This window comes from Pelophylax lessonae (assembly GCF_965119305.1).
Source record: "Pelophylax lessonae genome assembly, chromosome: 1".
In the NCBI taxonomy this organism is placed as follows: Eukaryota; Metazoa; Chordata; class Amphibia; order Anura; family Ranidae; genus Pelophylax; species Pelophylax lessonae.
The window spans coordinates 728,464,627-728,485,832 of record NC_138768.1 but is presented as its reverse complement, the minus strand read 5'-3'; the positions used below and the strand labels follow the sequence as shown (position 1 = coordinate 728,485,832).

Genomic DNA, 21,206 nt, shown 5'->3' with positions numbered 1-21,206 from the left:
TAACTTTATAATTGGATTTTTATCCATCATTTGTGCATAAATGCCAATTTCTGCACTGAGTATCAGGACCCAGGCATATAGAAATTTCTGACATGCAAGCAGTAAGTACACGAGGACAATACAAATCAGAAGAACCTTATGCTGCAAGGGTGAGTAAATTATAACGGCACCTCACATACCTGCAATAGAGGTGATTTAATGTAATATTGGCCTTCTCCTTTTAGACTGTAAAAGTAGCCATAAACAGCCCAGTAATACAAGTGATGCTTTCAATTACACGTGACAAATGAGCCATTTGTGAGCACCTGTGGGGAGATAATGAACACCTTGGGAAGTCAGGCATGCACATTATAACATGTAAAAGTTTGACATCTTGTTGGAAGTTCTTCCCATGAATAAGTTGTGATCCTTCTCTCTTGTATGGAGTAGATGGAATGAGGAAATGTACCTTGGCTTGGGATCATGGAGACGAGCCACCAAGCATGCTCAGGTACCTTGTCTGTGGGAAGACTAGATAGGGCAGTACAGAAAAATTAGATTGACGTCCTCTGATTAACATTTAGGTATTGCTAAGTGTGTTACACTGCTATGCAGAAGGCCAAGTGAAAGTAGTATAACTGTATACAAAGGCACATAAAGTCTCCATGTATTTGGGGTTTTCATTGTTCCCAAAACAGTATCTTAGGGGACAAAAGTCAGGAAAAAATGTGGTGGCAACCCATCCACATATAGTGATAACTCACTAAGAGGCAAACCTACCTTCGCTGATAACTAGCCTATGTATGAGCAACCAAATACTGGTTCTCCTGAAGTTAAATGGATAAGGGGGATCAAAGGCCCTATTTAATGTCCAAACTGTAAAAATGAAAATTGTACTTTGCTCTGAATATAGTAGATATGAGTAAGAACCATTTTTGTGCTTTGTTGCTTTGAATGATTGAATATCCCATAATGGAGATGAGATATGTTCAGTTCATGGATAATGGCAGGTCAGAAAAAAAACAATACTGTATAGGGTCTATTTATAAAAAAAAAAAAAAAAAATGTGACTTTTCCAGTGGGTGGAGATAACCTAAATTTAACACTGGCTGAGGAAGGCTTTTAGCAAAAGTACAATGTTCGAGCTATCTCCAGACTTCTAGATGCGTGTGACCCCCAGTGATTTGTCATTTCAAAGAGGTAAAAGATCTTTCCATCCTTAAATACGCAATGTAGGATGCCATACAAATCTCAGTGCTGAAAAGTTCTCTCATGTAGACACTGCAGGCATTGGGGATTGACTGTTATTGGTATGTGAGGGAATTGAACCTTTATCTTAAGTGTCGTTATAGGGGTGGCAGCTGTGGTGGAGGCCAGGTTTTGGTGTGACCCATGAAAGCAAAGAAGAGTGTTTCTCATCCATCCATTGTTTCTGGGACCCCTAGTAAACCCAGTCTAGTTTTCTGCATAATAATGAGGCCTCATAGTATTTTCTAACACCAAAAAAAAGCATGACTCCATTAGGTTTAGTTCTAGTTATTAACTGAAATTGGATTAGGGTTTTTTATGGGACCAAATAAAGTCAATGAATTTCGAGTTTTGGAACCTGAGGAAACTTTAGGGGATTTCCCCCCAGTAACATTTAGTACATGAACAAGATACAGGGAAATTCATCTTTATATATTCCAATACATCCAGACAAGGGTTGTCCAATTTGCACAGATCACTCGCTATTCAAGTGTACAGGGTCTGAAAATTATGAACCTTATATTATAACCTTATGAAAAAGTCAGAGTAGTGAGGTGTTAGGTCAATAGCCAGATATCTCAAAGTATAACTGAAGAAAAACACCTATCAGGTTTATATTACTGTCTCTGGCCCTGTTAGTGAGATATACCCTCTCCTTTTTCTTCCTTTTAATTGTAATTGTGTTTGAAATCAGGAGGTTCTAGAAGGAGGAGTACTAATATATAAGAATATTGGAAGAGACGTCTCAGGGTTGCATACATAAAAGGATATCATCTTCAAAAGAAGACAGTTTGCCACTTTTGGGGGTACCAGTGACATTACTACAGTAATCAGTGCTATACATATGCACTGTTACTGTAATAATGACTCTGGCAGGGAAGGGGTTAACTTTATTGGTAAACAGTGGGCTAAATGTATCCCTAGGGGCGTGATTCTAACTGTGGGTGGGGGGGGCGTGGCTTGTGATGTAATCACAGAGACATATGATCCTACATAGCAGGATCGTATAGTCTCTGCAGTTACACCAGGGAGAATGACAGACGGCTGTGTTTACATCAGCCGTCTGCCTTTCACCCTCTCCTGAGCGAGATCGCGAGTGGCCGGCGGACATCGGAGCCGCCGGTCATTCGCGCGGGGATGTTAGTGAACGAGCGGGGGCAGGAGTGCTCCTCCGGCGGCGCGCCCTCGCCCCCTAGAGGCTCGTGGGCGAGTGACGTACCCCTACGTTTGCCCAGGAGGGGCTGACCGCCGCAGTACATATACTGACGGCGGCCTGCAAGTGGTTAATGAACCCCTGGTTTTGTCTGGAATAGGAGTGTACCAAAGAATATGTGAATTCTTTTGAAGTGGGATGTAAGATTCTTCACACACCAAGGAGCTGTAGTTTATGTAGGGTGGATTTAACCCAATTTAGTTTAGAATAGGCTATTAAGGAATGGCCGGAGGAAGTATCCAAAAGGATATAGGCACAGGTTAAATTCATACACCAATATGGTAAGGTCATCCTGAAAGCCCTTAGTTAAAGAGGAGTTCCAGGCACCTATCAAAAAAAAAGTCAACAGCTACAAAAAGTGTATGGTCCAGCGGTGAACTCACCCCAACCTTCTTCATCCTCTGTCCTCCCTTGGCGGTGCCGGCATCTTCACTATGTGACAGCTTGCAGCTTCACAGCCAAGTGCACACTGCGCATTCGCGAGTACCCCTGCACATCCTGATTGGTTGATGCAGTCTTCTGGGACCTGTCAGTGTCCCAGAAGACTGCAGCGAGGAGGGAGGGAGGAGAACTTCCATTCAGAAGTGTGAAGCAGGTACCTGTCATAATCAGGTACATGCTCAACCCCCCCCCCCCCCCCGCACCTCAAAAGTGCCATTAGTGCAAGAGGAGCGAAGGACGAGTCCGTAAAGCGGAACTTTCCTTTTTGGGTGGAGTTCTGCTTTAAGTAGAGATCAGAAAATGAATATGTTTCTTGTTTCATCTGTTGTCTCTTTGAGAAAGAGAAATCCCAGTGCCTCAAAGCTTACTTTATAGTGTAAATATAGCAGACCTGTGCATGACCTCCACTTAACAAAGTTAGTAAAATACCAGTAAGGGAATATGGGTGAAAAAAGCTTGGCCAGTTTGAACATCTGGAAATGGGTCTCTTGAATGCAAAGTATTTACAGGTTTCCTGGCACTTTAAATAATTCCCAGTGTGTATCAAACTTTATTTGCATGCCATGATGGACTGTCTGCTGCGTAGGCTGTAATATATTGTAGTAGCTTGTGCTGCATTCAGTAAGTGGCTGCAGCCAGTACCAATGGCTTTCCATGCACTGTGAGATTTAGAGAGTCGCCTGTATTGCATCTCCACCATTTAAGAGTAGCCTTGTATATTTCCAGTGAATACTAGGCTTTCTCTGGTTGATGAAGGTGGAGAGGTGGGCAGATGATGTCTCAATGCCAGATCCAATACAGAGACAGACAAAATATGAGGAAGGAGACAAAACAAGAAGTCTCCAAATGAAAGGCAAAAATGCCACTCGGGGAGGTTGGAGGGGTTGGTGGTTACCCAGTGTCACCTAGACCAATGTAGGCCGAGTTCTATAGGCAGCCTGAGTATGAGGAAATATGACTAAAAGGAGTATGGGTAAATGAGGAAAAGGGGTAAAGTAGGTGGTGTGAAGTAGTTCTAGCCATTAAACATGATTTAAGATCTGGGAAAGATATGTCTAAAATTACTGGTCTCGGATCTGGGATGTTTATGAGAAACTTCCTCCTTTGTTGGTCGGATGTTGAAGAAGAGTAAGCCCAGCCTGGAAATGATGGGGCTTATCCGAGCCTAGTGCCAAGCAGAAGACTTTCAGTTCCTCTGAAAAGCATAGTACAACAGATCTGTCATCTTTGTGTGTGTAGAGCAAGAAGGGGTATCCCCATCAGTATGTGGCTCTCTGGGAAGTGGTTTCATCAAGGGTTTTAAGGCTCTTCCCTGTAGCAAGATCTGAGTCATTGGTAAGAGAGGCTCCATCAAAGTTATTTTGGAGTATGCCATAATGTTGTACATGACACAGGACATCTTGTGGTTTTTGTTTGGACAGCAATCCAAGCAGTCTGTGCAATCTTTTAAGGCGAAGCCCAGCTGTGGCTGGTCTATCTAATACTGTATGGTGTCAGGTAATTTGGGGTCCCTGGTAGCTTCAAATATACCTCACTCATTTCCTGGTTTTTTTAATTTATACATAGACAGGAGGAGGGTTCTGTGCTTTTTGGATTTTTTCTGTAACTGTTGAATCGCTTGTCTTTTTATGAGAACTGGGTTGATTCAACATCTTCATAGATTCTAGATATAAGGCATTTTAAATGACTGTGTAGTGAGGAAACTTAAGATTTCAAAAGGCATTTACCCAAGCCCTCGAATAGATTGAACTCCCCAGTGTCCAAGCCCTACAGTGAGGTATGTGTATATTTTTTTTCCTTTCCCGAAGTGCTAGATCTTGCCTTGGGGGGGCAGTCTTGGTATTCTACTATGTTTCTCCCCTCTTTTTACTCACATCCAGCATTTGTATCTGAGTAAAGGTCTACTCACAAACCAGAATCTGTGGCCATTCTGTGAAAGTGTGTGGGGCTATTTGGCTGTATAAAGTAGAACTATAGGCAAAACTTTTTTTTTTTCATTTTGGATAGAGTAAGGGAGGGTGTTGTTTACCCCTGTGAGATTTTGTTTCGCCATCTCTGTCCCATTGCAGTGATTTTCTTTTACTTCCTGTCCCATAGCCAAACAGAAAGTGAGACTAAATCACTGTAAATTAAGGGAATTTCTTTGGGACGCCAGGTCACCACCAGAACTAGAGTCCACATTGGAAGACTTACCGTCTATTACTTTTCTGGGGACAACCCAAAATGTGGGATTTTCTTTTATTTTCACTTTCAATGATAATGGTAAAAAGAACAAATAGAGAGGGTGAATTTCCCTAATGGGGACACAGACAGCAATAAAAACTGACCTGCTTTTGAATTCCTCTATAATCTAACCAAACTAAAAAAAAAAAAGTTTTGCTTTTTAGTTATACTTTAAGCTGGTAAATACAGCTATATTGAGCTGGTGTGTGCTGCAGCCAGAAAAGTGTCAGAAGAAGTTTTCTTAGCCCATTTCTTCCTAATTGTGATGCTGAGAAAAAGTGGGCATAAGGTTCTGGCAGAGATGAGTTCTGTTGCTCACTGTGCCGGGCTTTGTATCGAAAACACTGATATTTATCATTTCACTTGTCATTAGGATATGACCAAACCTCCATTTCAACTTTCTAAGTTAAGTTTGGAGAGATTTCACCCTACTCCCTGTCAGGAGATGAATTCATTTGAATCTCACTAACAGGAATATCAGAAAAACATTTTGGTAGTGCAAGAAAGGGTTGGGGTTATGACCAGTGGTGTATTTTGGTTTTGTGCTGCCCTAGGCAAGACTAAAAATGGGCACCCCCCTCCCCCTCCTAAGTAAATTTGCCCCACTCCTTCCTTTTTAACGGATGTGACTCCCTACAAAAGTGAAGGACTACAAGTCCCAGCATGAACCCCTGAGATCTCACGAGAGGGGTGGGAGAAAGAGAGGGGGTGGGTGAGGGAGGGAGAGAGAGAGGGGGGTGAGAGAGAGAGAGGGGGTGAGTGAGAGAGACAGAGGGGGGGGGTGGCGGCTCTAGCAACCAGTGGCCAATAGAATCTCAGGTGGAGGGGGGGGGGGCGGCTTTTTTGCTGCCCTCCTGCAAAGTGCGGCCCCAAGGCCAAAATACAGCACTGGCTATGACCATGTTTTCATTGCTCTCTAGGACTTCCTGTTCTAGTGGAAACAACACCCCCTATTTACCCCCCCCCCCTCCCATTTACTGACAACAATTAGGAAAATATCTCTCCAATGATAGACAGAAGCAACTTTATCTTGTCCTCATTCATTCTTTACTTCACTCTTCCCCTTTTAAATAAAAAAAATGGTTTTGGATTAGGCATTAAACTAGAACACTAAACTAGAACTATTTACATAACACTATATAAAAAATTAAAAGAAAAAGTATAATCATCAAAAGAAAACTGTGATAAACTTTTGCAGAGTTTTTGATTTTTAGGTTTTACGTTTGTATAATATGAATAATTTGATGTGTACACTGTAAATATACAGTGTTAGATTTGTTGTCATCCAATAAAACTGCCACTAATAATGTTTAAACTGTGAAAATTATAATAATTTTCTTTGAAGGTAATTGTAACCTAAAGTCCTCCTTCCACAGTCAAAGAAACAGAATGACATTTCTGAACATGTCAGAGTATGTATAACCTGTGTGGAATTTATGTGCGCTGGCAGGAAGTGATGTCTTTAACATTACACCCTCATTACATAATGCTTGCATCCAGTAAACGGTTCTATTACCTATGATAACTATATATTGCTTTTCCTAATGCACAATAAATGCTTTGTCATTAGGGAAGAGCAGATAATAAAGTTTTTACTTTGTAGCTACCTTTTTGCTTAATAGTATATTGTTAAAGTGACCTTTTGTATTACTGTACTGCTTTCTATGATCAGCATTTACAGTCCATGTAAAAATAATATCTCTGTTTATGGGGAATGCACACTCTTGGGACCATGGTTGACAAATGTCCTATCCCATCTGATTTTAGTTGTACCTTTGTTGAACTGAGCACTATTTACAGTGCCCTGAAATATTTCATACCCCTTGACATTTTCCACATTTTATCATGTTACAACCAAAAACATAAATTTATTTTATTGGGATTTTATATGATAGACCAACACAAAGTGGCACATCATTGTGAAGAGGAAGGAAAATGATTTTAAAAATATTTTTACATATAAATATGTGAAAAGTGTGGCATGCGTTTGTATTCAGCCCCCATGAGTCAATATTTTCTAGAATCCCCTTTCGCTGCAATTATAGCTGCAAGTCTTTTTGGGATGTCTCTACCAGCTTTGCACATCTAGAGAGTGACATTTTTGCCCATTCTTCTTTGCAAAATAGCTCAAGCTCTGTCAGATTAGATGAAGAGCATCTGTGAACAGCAATTTTCAAGTCTTGACACAGATTCTCAATTGGATTTAGGTCTGGACTTTGACTTGGCTATTCTAACACACGAATATGCTTAGATTTAAACCATTCCATTGTAGCTCTGGCTGTATGTTTAGGGTCGTTGTCCTGCGTGAGGATAAACCTCCTCCAAAGTCTCAAGTCATTTGAAGACTCTAACAGGTTTTATTCTAAGATTGCCCTGTATTTGGCTACATCTATTTTCCCATAAACTCTGACCAGCTTCCCTGTCCCTGCTGAAGAAAAGCATCCCCACAACATGATGTTGCCACCACCATGTTTCACGGTGGGGATGGTTTGTTAAGGGTGACGTAGCAACTTGATTTTAGGCTAAAAAGTAAAATTTTGGTCTCATCTGACCAGAGCACCTTCTTCCACATGTTTGCTGTGTCCCCCCACATGGCTTCTTGCAAACAGCAAACGGTAATTCTTATGGCTTTCTTTCAACAATGGCTTTCTTCTTGCCACTATTCCATAAATGCCAAATTTGTAGAGTGCACGACTAATAGTTGCCCTGTGGACAAATTCTCCCACCTGAGCTGTGGATCTCTGTAGCTCCTCCAGAGTTACCATGGGCCTCTTGGCTGCTTCTCTGATTAATGCTCTCCTTGCCCTGCCTGTCAGTTTAGGTGGACGGTCATGTCTTGGTAGATTTGCAGTTGTACCATACTCTTTTCATTTTCGGATGATGGATTAAACAGTACTCCATGAGAAGTTTAAAGCTTGGAATATTTTTTTATAACCTAGCCCTGCTTTGAACTTATCCACAAGTTTATCCCTGACCTGCCTGGTGTGTTCCTTGGCCTTTATGATGCTGTTTGTTCACTAAGGTTCTCTAACAAACCTCTGAGGGCTTCACAGAACAGCTGTATTTATACTGAGATTAGATTACACACAGGTGGACTCTATTTACTAATTAGGTGACTTCTGAAAGCAATTGATTCCACTAGATTTTAGTTAGGGGTTTCAGAGTAAAGGGGGCTGAAAACAAATACACACCACACTTTTCAGATATTTATTTTTAAAACATTTTGAATACCATTTATCATTTTCCTTCCACTTCACAATTATGTGCCACTTTGTGTTGGTCTACCACATAAAACCCCAATAAAATATATTTACGTTTTTGGTTGTAACATGACAAAATGTGGAAAATTTCAAGAGGTGTAAATACTTTTTCAAGGCACTGTAATTCTTTAAACAGTCCAGCAGAAATAGACCATTGTTAAGTATATAATAGGCAAAGGCCTTCCACCAGGGCCCCCAAGAGCCAATTTAACAAAACTGAAATCCCACCTTCAAAAATATTTACTTATACGTTGTACTGGTCAACCCATAAGCTGTGACTCTTCCTTGGTAAGTGGTCTCCTGCATTTCCAACTGCATCAGGGTATGCTGTATAAAGTAATTTAATTTAAAATTGTCATTATTACCTTATCAACATATGTCCTATCAGTCCCAAATCCATTGGTGTCTTGATGATTAGCAAAATAACTTCTTGGTCATTTATTTAGAGTTATATTAAACTTCAATTTTTTTAAAGCACTTTCAGCAGATGATTTAAAGTGGAACTTTGCGTAAAATTGGAAGTTCCACTCATCCTTCTCCTCCCTTCCTTGTCTGTCATTAATGTAAACATTTTTGTTTTCTGGGAGCAGATACCTGTTTCTGGCAGGTACTCATTCCCCTACCCGCAACCTCCTGGTACACATCACAGGTCCCAGGAGGCTGTGGGACCATTCAGAGAGCACAGCGTGTCTTGCACAGGCCCAGTGGGGAGCCAGGTGTGAGCCAACTCACAGCTGGCTTCCCACACTTAAGAACTAGCCCGGGAGATGACAGCGCTGGATACCTGGGCTGGGAGGTACCTGTTTCTTTTAAGTCAGCAGCTACAGAATTTGTAGCTGCTGACTTTTAAGTTTTCTACAAACATACAATCCCTGGTCCTGCTGCCATCCAATGTCCCACATGGCATAAAGAAGATGTCCCTTTCTCACAAATGGTTTGGCTCTGCCCCCAGGTTTCAATGTTCTGGAATCAAGTACATATTTTTTATTAGTGATTGTAAACCGGTAAATTTTCTGCTCATAAAAAATGGCAAAACAATATTCCTAGGACTCCCTGAGGTCCAATCTAGGTCCTACTATGAGGTTATTTACATAAAAATAACGTGAAACTGCTTGAAATAAGATTCTGCTAAAGGGGAAACAACCATCCTCACCCACCCAAAAAGAATGGATTTTGCCAATAAACTCATACCTTCCCCAATATAAACTATTAAGTTTGAGTGGAAGATTGCATTGGACTGGTGCCTGTGTGGAGGGTATAGGGCAGGGATCCTTAAACGACGGCCCTCCAGCTGTTGCAGAACTACACATCCCATGAGGGTTTGTAAAACTCTGACATTCACAGACATGACAGGGCATAAAGGGAATTGCAGTTCCTGAACAACTGGAGGGCCATAGTTTGAAGACCCCTGGTATAGGGGGAATTGCTTCCAATGTTCTGTATCCCTAATGTAGTGGAAGGTTATAAATAGGGGAATATAAATATGAATTATTTCACTTGAACAGAAACTGCTGCCAAAAATGTTGGCATCCTTGGTTTGAGAGCATCAAAATAGTTGTTTAGGGATATGTATACATAACTCAAGATATTTTGATAGGAACCCCTTGTGGACTTTTTTTGAGTGCATTATATCCAACCAACAGGCTAATATTGTTGATATATTGAGATGAATAGTATTTTTATATACACTGTGTTGATTGCATTTTAACATCAGAAATATTAATAGAAGGGATTTGTTAAAAAACAAAGACCTGTGCTGTTACATCTGATATTTGTGTGCCATTTAGATGAAGTCAGAGTATGAGTTGGATTCAGCAGCTGGCATGAGCAGAGGCACACAGGCTGCCAGGGACCTTGCGCGATGTGGATTTTATATTATTTTAGTAAACTAGCCATATTATATTTATTATTTATTCATCTTTTTTTTTTTTTTTTAATTACATTTTATAGATACAAAGCATTTTTAAAACACGTAATAATTTAGTGATATTTATACTATAACATATTAGTTATATTGTACATAAATATCAGTATTTTAATAGCAGAGCTAAAATCTTCATGTGCAGTTAGAGTACTGGTGGTTTTATTAATTTATGTTTAAACTGCCCAAAGTAAAAGACCCCACATAGAATTCTTTCATGTTTAATTGAGTTTCTTTTTAGCTGCATTGAAATGAGAGTGATACATCTAAATGTCTATTTTAATTAGACCAGAGGGATCTTGTGCTAATCTTTGGGGTAATATCTACTGAATTTAGACGGTGTTGTTTCACAGATAAATATGTATCACGTGTTCTACTCTTCCAATAATTTTTTAAACATATATTTTAATGTGAACGTTTTGCTAATATCTTTAGCTGTGGGGTTTCAAGATGCTCCATAAAGCCTGAAATAGAATTGTTTTTGAATTAGGCAACTGCTCACACATTGGTTTTATAAGAAAACCGTTACATGACTTTTGTTCTTTTAATTTATTTAGCTTTGTGTTTACTATGTGTGCATTCAAAGAAACCACTTTAAATGTTCTTTACAATGTATGTCAATTTATTTTCTATTTTTTTCATTTGGATATGGATGTGGGTCAAGGTTACCGCTACTATGGGTTCACATCGAATACCCAGGATTTGCAAAGTTCGCAATTTGCAAACTTTTGGCTGAAAAGTTTGTTCGTTTTCAGCAGAGAACAATCAATAATGTAGTGCAAGCCTTTGCCAGCCACTGGTCTATGAGTCCTAAACAACCAATAATTTAAAGAGCCTTCTATAAAGGTTGGGTTCACAGCAGCCTTATTGTCAATGTGTCCTAGTGCTGCTAGGGATAGCTGACAATTCTGGGTAGAAAGAGATACTGTTTTTATATATTTTTTTTATCTTGTATTGAATGTTATTATAACTGTACTGTCTCCCTTTATAATGTAAAGCGTTTGGCAAACTGTTGGCGCTATATAATAATAATAATTTATTTTCACATTAGTTCAGGCCTCCCATGACAGTACCTGACTTACTGTGCGTTTATTTCACAATACTTGCCCTTTTAGCCCTACTAATAGCCAGAACTGGATAACAAGATTTGCAGCTTAAAGACTTCAATGGGGTTTGCCACAAAAGTTGTGAACTTCAAGAAAAATTCCCAAAACTGTTTGTGAATTGAACCTAGGGAGATTAGCTACAAACTAATCTCTGTTTTTTATGATGTATGAGTCTTAAATAGAGAAATTTCCCCCACTTTCTGTCCCAGTGACATCAGTTTTACCAAACAGGGAAAATCTGCAATAGGAAAGCAGACAGAAAAAAAACCCTTACGGGGTTCTAGCCTTCCCTTGCTCCACTAAAAAAAGTGTTTCAATAATTTTTGTATTGATTTTTCTGTAAACATATAATAGAATGTACATTAGTCAACGAATAGTCAGAAATACAGCACGGAAACATTTGTGCGAGAAACAAAGGTAATAAAATGAATACGTTGTGTTTATGATATTGTTATTCAGCATCGAGTTGCACTACAAACAGCAAGATTAAGGTACAAAGAAAATACATACATGCGGTGGCTCAATAAACAGGATCTTAATATAAGTAGTAGTCAAACAACGGGGATTACAGAATGGAGGGAGGGGAAAAAAAGAACAGTCAGCCTAGAAAAGAAGAGGTAAGGGAAGAAGGAAAAAGCTGGAGAGAGGCAGTCTAGCCCTACCTACAAACCGAACAAGCTGAAGTCTGTTCCAGCTGGAAAATGCATAAATCTCGGGTACAACACAGCTGAGTATTTTCACATTTTATAGTTACCCTAGCCTCCACTTTCTCATGTAACATCGTTTGTGTGATCCAAGATTTAGTTTTGTCTATGGAAAGAGTAGGGGATTTCTACACTATCCCAACTGTATATTTAGCAGCAGTGAGGACATAGATCATTATCCGAAATTGTACTTTGAACAGATTAGGGGTCTTTACACAGAGAAGGGTGTATTCAGGTTTGAGGGAAAATTTGGTTCATGGGTGTAGTCAAGATGGAAAAGACTTCTGACCAAATTTGCTGAACCAGTGGACAAGTCCACCATCCTATATAAAAAAAAAGGTTCCCAATTGTTTACATCCTCGAAAACAGTTAGATAGATAACAAATCTAGCAATTCAAATAACACTATAACTCTGTCAAAACCTTGTACTTGGCTTCTACCACAAGCACATTACAAGAGCAAGATTACACTGTGTCCCAGATACAGGCCAATCAGTAGCGTCTAGGTCTATCCCAAGGTCTGTCGTCCACTGATAAGTGTAAGTCAGGGGTTGGGACGTGAGTAAGGTGAGTAGCATAATTAAACAAGATCATTCCTGGGGAATGCGGGTCCTTACAGCACTGACGATTAAATTGAGACAAAAGCAATGGACCATCCAGGAACGTGATATAATGCTCCAAAAAATGTTTAATTTTAATATATATCGATGCACTTCTATTGAAGGTAATTTAAAAGTTTGTTTTAGTGACGAAAAAGGAAGAATTTTATTAAGGGTGAAAAAAAACTAATATTTCTGTCTGTGTTGCTGTAGGAGAATTTCCATTACTTTGTGTCTGGTAAAACCTTGTCATTGAAACAGAGCTCCAAAAAGCAGTTGAAACCCAACAAGAGTTCCAATCTTTGCCCACTCAATCGAAAACTAAGAAAAAAGTTGTTGACTTTAAATATAGTTTATGTTTTAATATACTGTACATGAACTTCTAGGGGCAAAGAAGTGACTATTAAAGATGTACCATGCTTTTTTTGTGCATTTTTTATGTGTCCAAGCTATGTAAATTTCAAAACATTTTTGTGTTACTAGGAAATGGGGAATTCACCAAAAAAATGCACGACTTCATTTTGTTTGTGTTGTGGCTTAAATAGAGAAATTTGTGTTGTGGTTAGAGGTTTGATTTTCCCTCATTTCCTATCTGGTGAAACCATTGTCACTAGGACGGTAAAAGGCTCTCTAAGAAAATCCAATGTAGCAGTAAAAAATTGACAGAGGCTTAATCCTTCCATACTAAAATAAAAAACAAATATGGCTGGAGCTACACTTCTAGGTACTTAAACAATTGTGCTCAATACAAATGTACACTCCTAATACATGAAATCAGTAAATGTCTGTGTATTCAAAACATTATGCATGATCCTATTAAACTGGTGGTTGCCCATAAAATGAAAACTGCCCAGAACACAGTTACAACTATTGCACTGCCATTAGCAGGCATCACTCTCCCTATAACACAACCTGCTAACCGTTGCACATCTGCTGAACTGACACTTGTCAGTTGCAGCCAGTGGCGTAGCGTGGGTTGTCAGCACCCGGGGCAAGCAAAGTAATTTGCGCCCCCTAACCCGCGGGATTTTAGCACTCAAGTCTCTTCCACTAGATTAGTTAAAGAAACCCTTACCCCCTAAGCACATGTATTGTTTGTTATGAAAATACTGATGTAATTAAAGTAAAATGCATCTAAATACAAGTAAAGTTTATTTTCACTTTATTGAGTGCGAACATGCATTACACATTCTCCACATTTTCAGCAGGTCTATGAATAAATTGTAAGTGAAAAAATAAATAATTTCAATGCAGAATGACCAGCGTGCCCCCTTTCAGTGCAGAATGACCAGCGTGCCCCCTTTCAATGCAGAATGACCAGCATGCCCCCTTTCAATGCAGACAGACCAGCGTGCCCCCTTTCAATGCAGAATGACCAGCGTGCCCCCTTTCAATGCAGAATGACCAGCGTGCCCCCTTTCAATGCAGAATGACCAGCGTGCCCCCTTTCAATGCAGAATGACCAGCGTGCCCCCTTTCAATGCAGAGTGACCAGCGTGCCCCCTTTCAATGCAGAGTGACCAGCGTGCCCGCTTTCAATGCAGAATGACCAGCGTGCCCCCTTTCAATGCAGAATGACCAGCGTGCCCCCTTTCAATGCAGAATGACCAGCGTGCCCCCTTTCAATGCAGAATGACCAGCGTGCCCCCTTTCAATGCAGAATGGCCAGCGTGCCCCCTTTCAATGCAGAATGACCAGCGTGCCCCCTTTCAATGCAGAATGACCAGCGTGCCCCCTTTCAATGCAGAGAGACCAGCGTGCCCCCTTTCAATGCAGAATGACCAGCGTGCCCCCCATCAATGCAGAATGACCAGCGTGCCCCCTATCAATGCAGAATGACCAGCATGCCCCCTTTTAATGCAGAGAGACCAGCGTGCCCCTTTTCAATGCAGAGACACCAGCGTGCCCCTTTTCAATGCAGAGACACCAGCGTGCCCCCTTCAATGCAGAGAGACCAGCATGCCCCCTTCAATGCAGAGAGACAAGCGTGCCCCCATTCAATGCAGAGTGACCAGCGTGCCGTGCCCCCCTTCAATGCAGAGAGATCATCGTGCCCCCTTTCAATGCAGAGAGATTTACCTGCAGTGGCGGCTTCTCCTCAGTTCCCCGTGTCTCCTCGAGTCCTCCAGCCTCCTCCTCGGCCAATGGCATGTGTTCGCCTTTCGGCCAATCAGGAAGCGGATCTCGGACCCGCTTCCTGATTGGCCAGGAGGAGGATTTTCATTCGCTATTGTCACACAATGGGTGGGCTGGGGGCGCACTGCTCTACGCCCCGGGTCCACCCTTTTCTGAAGCCTATTAGAGACTATGGCTCTAATCAGGTGATTAAAAAACAAAAAAACATTTAACTCCATGCGTACGGCGCCCCGCATGTAGATTAGGGGGCCGGACGCATGGATAGGGGGGCGGTGCTCCTGCACCTCCAACGCACCAGCCGCCACTGAATGGACAGGTGAGGCACAGTCCAGCCCTGCCCCGCCCCGATCCACCATTTTCAGCCATAGGGCGGCCGCGCTGGACATCTCCCAGCCTAAAGATGGAGGCAGCCGCAGACAGTGTGTGAACTGTGTATGTCAGAGTCAGACAGAGTGACACTGCGGATGCGCCCCCCCAGATGTTGCGCCCGGTGCGGCCGGCCCCCCCTGCACCCCCCACGCTACGCCACTGGTTGCAGCTCAAACACAGTACAACATATCCAGAGGGCAACTGTTACCATTCTCATAAACACTTCTGGACCTAGCAAATCACCCTCTATTGTACCTAGCAAATGGTTGGGGATCGATATTAGTTCATAACCACTTCATCCAGATTCTTCAACATTTTTTAACATCTAAGGACAATATGGCTTCCACCAAGTTGAAGTTTATTAGTTTTATACATCTAAATGAAAATATGTCACTGAAACTATGTACAATTTTTTGTGTAATTTTCCAAATGTTATGTAACAACATAAAAAAATTTTAAAAAATAAAAAAACTCTAGAGCAGTATCTCAGCTGTGTATTTGAAGCAACATTGATTAAAAAAAAAAAAGTCTAAAAGTGGGACCCAAATTATCTATCATCTCAGTCTACCAGTCTTGGCAGAAACCCCGACACCATAATTGTCTAAGCGCTATTAATGATTTTTTTTCATCTTCTCATTTTTTATTCTAATAGATACATTTAGCAGAGAGTTTATAAGATGACTGTTGGCCTTTATGGAAGAAATGAATGTCTCCCACAGCTGACCAGTGCTCTGTTTTTTTGTTGTCTTTCCAGCATCAAACAGCTTGACAGATATGGACAGCTGATTCTGATAAACTCCTCTGCAGCGGACACTGGGGAGTTCACCTGCTGGGCTCAGCTCTGTGACAGCTATGGCTGCAAGAAGGATGAATCCAAGACTGGCTCTACGTACATTTTTTTCACAGGTAGCCAAGTCTACTTATAAAGGGGTACCCATTGAACGTCATACATCTATGTCTTATGTAGCACTATCCCCAATAGGGCCGCTGGTATGTTGCCCGGGTCTGCCTCACTTTTTGCCAAGCAGCCAGGCACAAGGTATTTCCCACAGCCAGGTGCACACTTATTTCTGCTCATTACTCCAATAACCAGTCTGGGGTTTTGTTTTTGTTTCTTTGGAGAACTTGGATAGGGTAATAAATATAAGCGGATACTTCCCAACTGAACTATTCCCACCAAGGACTCTAACTTCTTTTCCTAGCGAAACGTGACTTAAGTCCTTGCAAAGGCAGATACAGACTTCTTCACAGCAGCAACAAACCGATTTCAGAACACAGCAATGTCCCTTAGTAAAGTGGTGGACAGTTCTGCACAGCGCTCTAAGAACACTAGCCAGCATTCTTCTTTGTGTGGGCCCTCAGCGGACTTAGAGCACAAGAAGGTATAACTGTCCAAGGATCCTTAGGGTGTCTGTACTCACAAGGCCTCTGCAGCTCCATGGCGGCCTTTTCTCTCCTACCAGATCAGATGCACTGTAGACTCTCCCTCTTCCAGCTATGGTAGGACCAGGGCCAGCCACACAGACTTCCGGCCCTCGGGTCACCCATCTGAGGCTACATGGCAGCAAGTGCCGGGGTAGAGAATGCCTCTCCCCAGCCTCGTGCAATCCTCTCCCAGGATCGACCATGAGCCCATGTGCTCTCTGAACATAATTATCAGCACCCAGCATGCCTAGGGGCACCTCCCCTTACAATTGACCAGGGCTGCTAATCTGCCTAATCTCCACCTATAGCCCAGAACCTTCCTAGGTTACTAAGCACAGGGACACTTAGACAGCATTAGCAGCACCAGAGCACACTAAGCAGCCTGCACTAACCAATCACAGCTCTTTGTTATGCAGACAGCACATAAATGTACCTAGCTTTCTCTCTGTTAAGCAGAGGAGGATAATATTATAATAGACTCATCCTAGGACCTACCAAGGAGGGTGCTACACTTACAAAAGGACACATAGGTAAACATATACAACAGATATGGCATTCTAACACATTTCAAGTAATGTTAGCAGTGAGTCCAATCTTCTGACATCATTGCTGGGTCACTACTATGGAAGTAACAGTATTTAAATATAGATAGATAGATAGATAGATAGATAGATAGATAGATAGATAGATAGATAGATAGATAGATAGATAGATAGATAGATAGATAGATAGATAGATAGATAGATAGATAGATAGATAGATAGATAGATAGATAGATAGATAGATAGATAGATATGTATATATATATATATATATATATATATATATATATATATATAGCCTGAGGGTTGAGTTTAAGGTTACGTTGAGGGTCAGTAACTTAGTATGGGTCTGATTAATTAATTATTTGGTTGGGATAATTCATGTTTCAGATATACATGGAGATTTATTAGGGTCAAAACAGTTTTTCTTCTCACACAAATCAACAGGAAGACAAAAGTAGCTGAAAGCTGGTCATACATAAAGTAGCATTTCTAATGCATGCTGAATGCAACTGAAAGCATGCTGCATTTCCTCACCTATACAAATCCTTCAGTACAAACACAGTAAAAGTTGATGGTGGCAAACAATTTCCTTTGCTAGACTTTCTGATAATAAAAGTACTGCTCCAAAGCAAATACTCCAATTTGATAAGACAAATGTAAAACTTTCATACTGCATTACATATACTTAGTCTGCTTTTCCAGCACATCTTGTTAATTTCTAAATTTGCATAACTACACTGTGCCATAATGCAATTCTATATTGGCACCTTTAGTTTAGGGTACCCAAATCTCAAGAGACTGTGTAGAGAGTTTAGTGAAAATGGTCATGTCTGTACTGATACAAAGTTTGCCATGTTGAGATGTGGACTTTATACATAACGAAACAAATCTTTTATAAAAATAAATTTACAGTCATTTTTATTTTGAATGTATTGCTCCACAATTCTGGTGTATTGGGGCATATAATATATATATATATTCTATAAAAAAAACTCAAAGGGTAATGAGGGTTTTAAGGTTTGGACTAAGTATAACAATGGCCTGATACTCACACAGGGCTTTTCCTTAGCTGTATGAATATCTTACTTAAAGTGGTTGTTAAGCCACATGTAGGACTTTCTACAATCATCTTTGTTTTCTAAGCCTGTGTGCCTCTGTCTATATGTTTTATAAAAAAAAAAAAAAAAAAAAATGCTGTGAATACCAGATTTCAGTGTGCTGCTTGGTGATCATATGACTGGTTGGCTCTCTCCTTTCCCCATCTGACAGCTGCAGGGGGTGGGGCCGAGATTCCCCTGCTGAAGTCACTCTGGAGGAGATGAGGGGAGAGAGAGAGGGCCAACCGGTCCCATGATCGCAAAGCAGCACACTGAAATCTGGTATTCACAGCATTTTTGTTTATAAAACACAGAGACAGAGGCACACAGGCTTAGGAAACAAAAAGGATTACATAACATATTAACAGTTATTTCAGCTGCAGCGGGGGGGCTGACACGATGCTGACAGGCAGGGAGGCAAGGGGGGAGGAGGACACCGGACAGCAGAGAGCAGGGCCGTGGGTGACCGAGGCATGTACACTGACCACGGTGTCAGGGCTCAGCAGCCTTGATAAACTGTGGTCAGTTTACAGAGGGGAGTGTATAGCCAGGTTTTTTAGGTGATTCAAGGGGCCAAAATACACAGCATTGTGCTGTTATTTAATGCTTTATGGGAACAGAATCTATTTTTTTTTTTTTTTTTTTTTACATTATACAATTTTCTTGTTTAATTTCCCTTAGATTCACCCTCAACTATATAGTGCAAGGGCCTTCTTGATTGCAAACAAATTGAAAGTGTTTCGTTTTGACGTCATATTATATGGTTTTGGTAAATCTAAAGGAAAATTGCACAAGGGATTTGTATAATGTATGGCCAGCTATAGTTTTTGGCAGCAATTGCTAAACTTGTTGTAGCCAATACAAATTACTGACAATGTTTAAAACCACACATTGGTGATATCAAACAATCAGATGAGAAAATGAAGGATGCTTTTATGAGTATTTAATCTAGCAGATCTCAAACATTTCTAATCTACAACTTACATTAAGCCAATGCTCTAGTGCTTAGGCCTTCAGTCTCTAAGGAAGGGGCTAATGTGCAATATCTGATTATATATTTCACCTATGTCAAAAGAAATTAATAAGTACAGAGGCTACAAAAAAATGGTGTGGCTGCCTCTATGACCAGTCCGACACCTAATAATTTTTACATTAATTATGTGGATGGGTCTGCTAGCTACCAACCAAAATTGAGCCTTCAGAGTTTAGTGAACTTCTACGTTAAGGTAAAGGTTGTCTGTATTATTATTTTCAGGAAAGAGTAAGTCAGGGGTTAAGATTGATGCAAATACAATATATCATTGTCACAAGGAAAAAGAACTGCTAATTTCTTATCTGCTGTGCATATTATACTGGCTTTTGCAGGAAGCGTGTATTCTTTCATTTATGCATGGACTAAACTAAAATAGTCATTTATCAGCTGTACAATCAGCAGAGGGCAGTGCATGTACATACATCATTGAAAGAAGAAAGACAGGAAAAGATGAGATCAGCAAGAATTCCAAAATTAGATTCATTTGCAAATATATTTCAAAAGGTGCCAGTCCTATTGAAGCGCAGCTTGTGATTATAACTACATTAATATAACTAAGAATACAACATTTTGATAGAAAACTGACCAAACCAGTGATCTATCTCTTTACAAAGGCTGGATATGCCATATGGAACATCTAAAATGGAAATCCCCCTCAGGATGTACAGGCCTTAATGTAATAACCATACAAGTTAAAGTGTCATCATTATTTTTAGGCTACAAGGACACCTTTAGGCTACAATTAAACTACATATGTTGTGACACTGCTAACTCTACTAAAAGTACTATATTATTGTTTCACCAAAACGATTTGTGACCGCGGGAAATGCACCACATTAGTGATCTGGGAACATGGTTTAAATCAATCCCTGGTTTTGTTCAGGTATAGTTAATATTATTACAGTTTCTTTTGATCCCCAATAGCAGAGCTTCTGTTTTATTATACCATATACATTTTCTAACAGGAGACATTTATCAGGAACCTCTGGTACAGTGCAACCGGAAAGTATTCACAGTGCTTCATTTTTTCCACATTTTGTTATGTTACAGCCTTATTCCAAAATGGTTTAAATGCATTATTTTCCTCAAAATTATACAAACAATAACCCATAATGACTATGTGAAATAAGTTTGTTTAAAATCTTTGCAATTTTATTAAAAATAAAAAATGAATAAAAATAAAATGTACATAGGTATTCACAGCCTTTGCTCAATACTTTGTTGAAGCACCTTTTGGCACCAATTACAGCCTCGAGGCTTTTTGAGTATGATGCTACAAGGGTGGCACACCTATTTTTGGGCAGTTTCTCCCATTTTTCCATGCAGGATCTCTCAAGCTCCACCAGGTTGGATGGGGAGCGTTGGTACACAGCCATTTTCAGATCTCTCCAAAGATGTTCAATCGGGTTCAAGTCTGGGCTCCGGCTGGGCCACTCAATGACATTCACAGATTTGTCCTGTAGCCACCGCTTTGTTATCTTGGCTGTGGGCTTAGGGACCATGCTTCACTGTAGGGACGGTATTAGCCAGGTGGTGAGCGATTACTGGTTTCTTCCAGACATGACGCTTGCCATTCAGTCCAAAGAGTTAACTCTTGGTTTCATCAGACCTGAGAATTTTGTTTCTCATGGTCTGAGAGTCCTTCAGGTGCCTTTTGGCAAACTCCAGGCAGGCTGTCATTTGCCTTTTACTGAGGAATGGCTTCCGTCGTGCCACTCTACCATACAGGCCTGATTGCTGGAGTGCTGCAGAGATGGTTCTTCTGGAAGGTTCTCTTCTCTCCAGGTTCTTGGTCACATCCCTGACTAAGACCCTTCTCCCCTGATCGCTTAGTTTGGTTGGGTGGCCTGTTCTAGGAAGAGTCCTGGTGGCTGCAAACTTCTTCCATTTACAGATGATGGAGGCCAC

At 40.6% G+C, this 21,206-nt stretch overlaps 1 protein-coding gene across 1 annotated transcript in view; it reads left to right on the top strand.

Moving 5' to 3' along the window:
- Nucleotides 1-21,206, top strand: part of PDGFRL (platelet derived growth factor receptor like) — a 173,887-nt gene that overhangs the window by 126,858 nt on the left and 25,823 nt on the right. Inside the window, exon 3 of the mRNA XM_082265024.1 lies at nucleotides 15,953-16,104. Coding sequence (XP_082121150.1) covers nucleotides 15,953-16,104 — 152 coding nt within the window. The remainder of the gene's footprint in view (nucleotides 1-15,952; nucleotides 16,105-21,206) is intronic.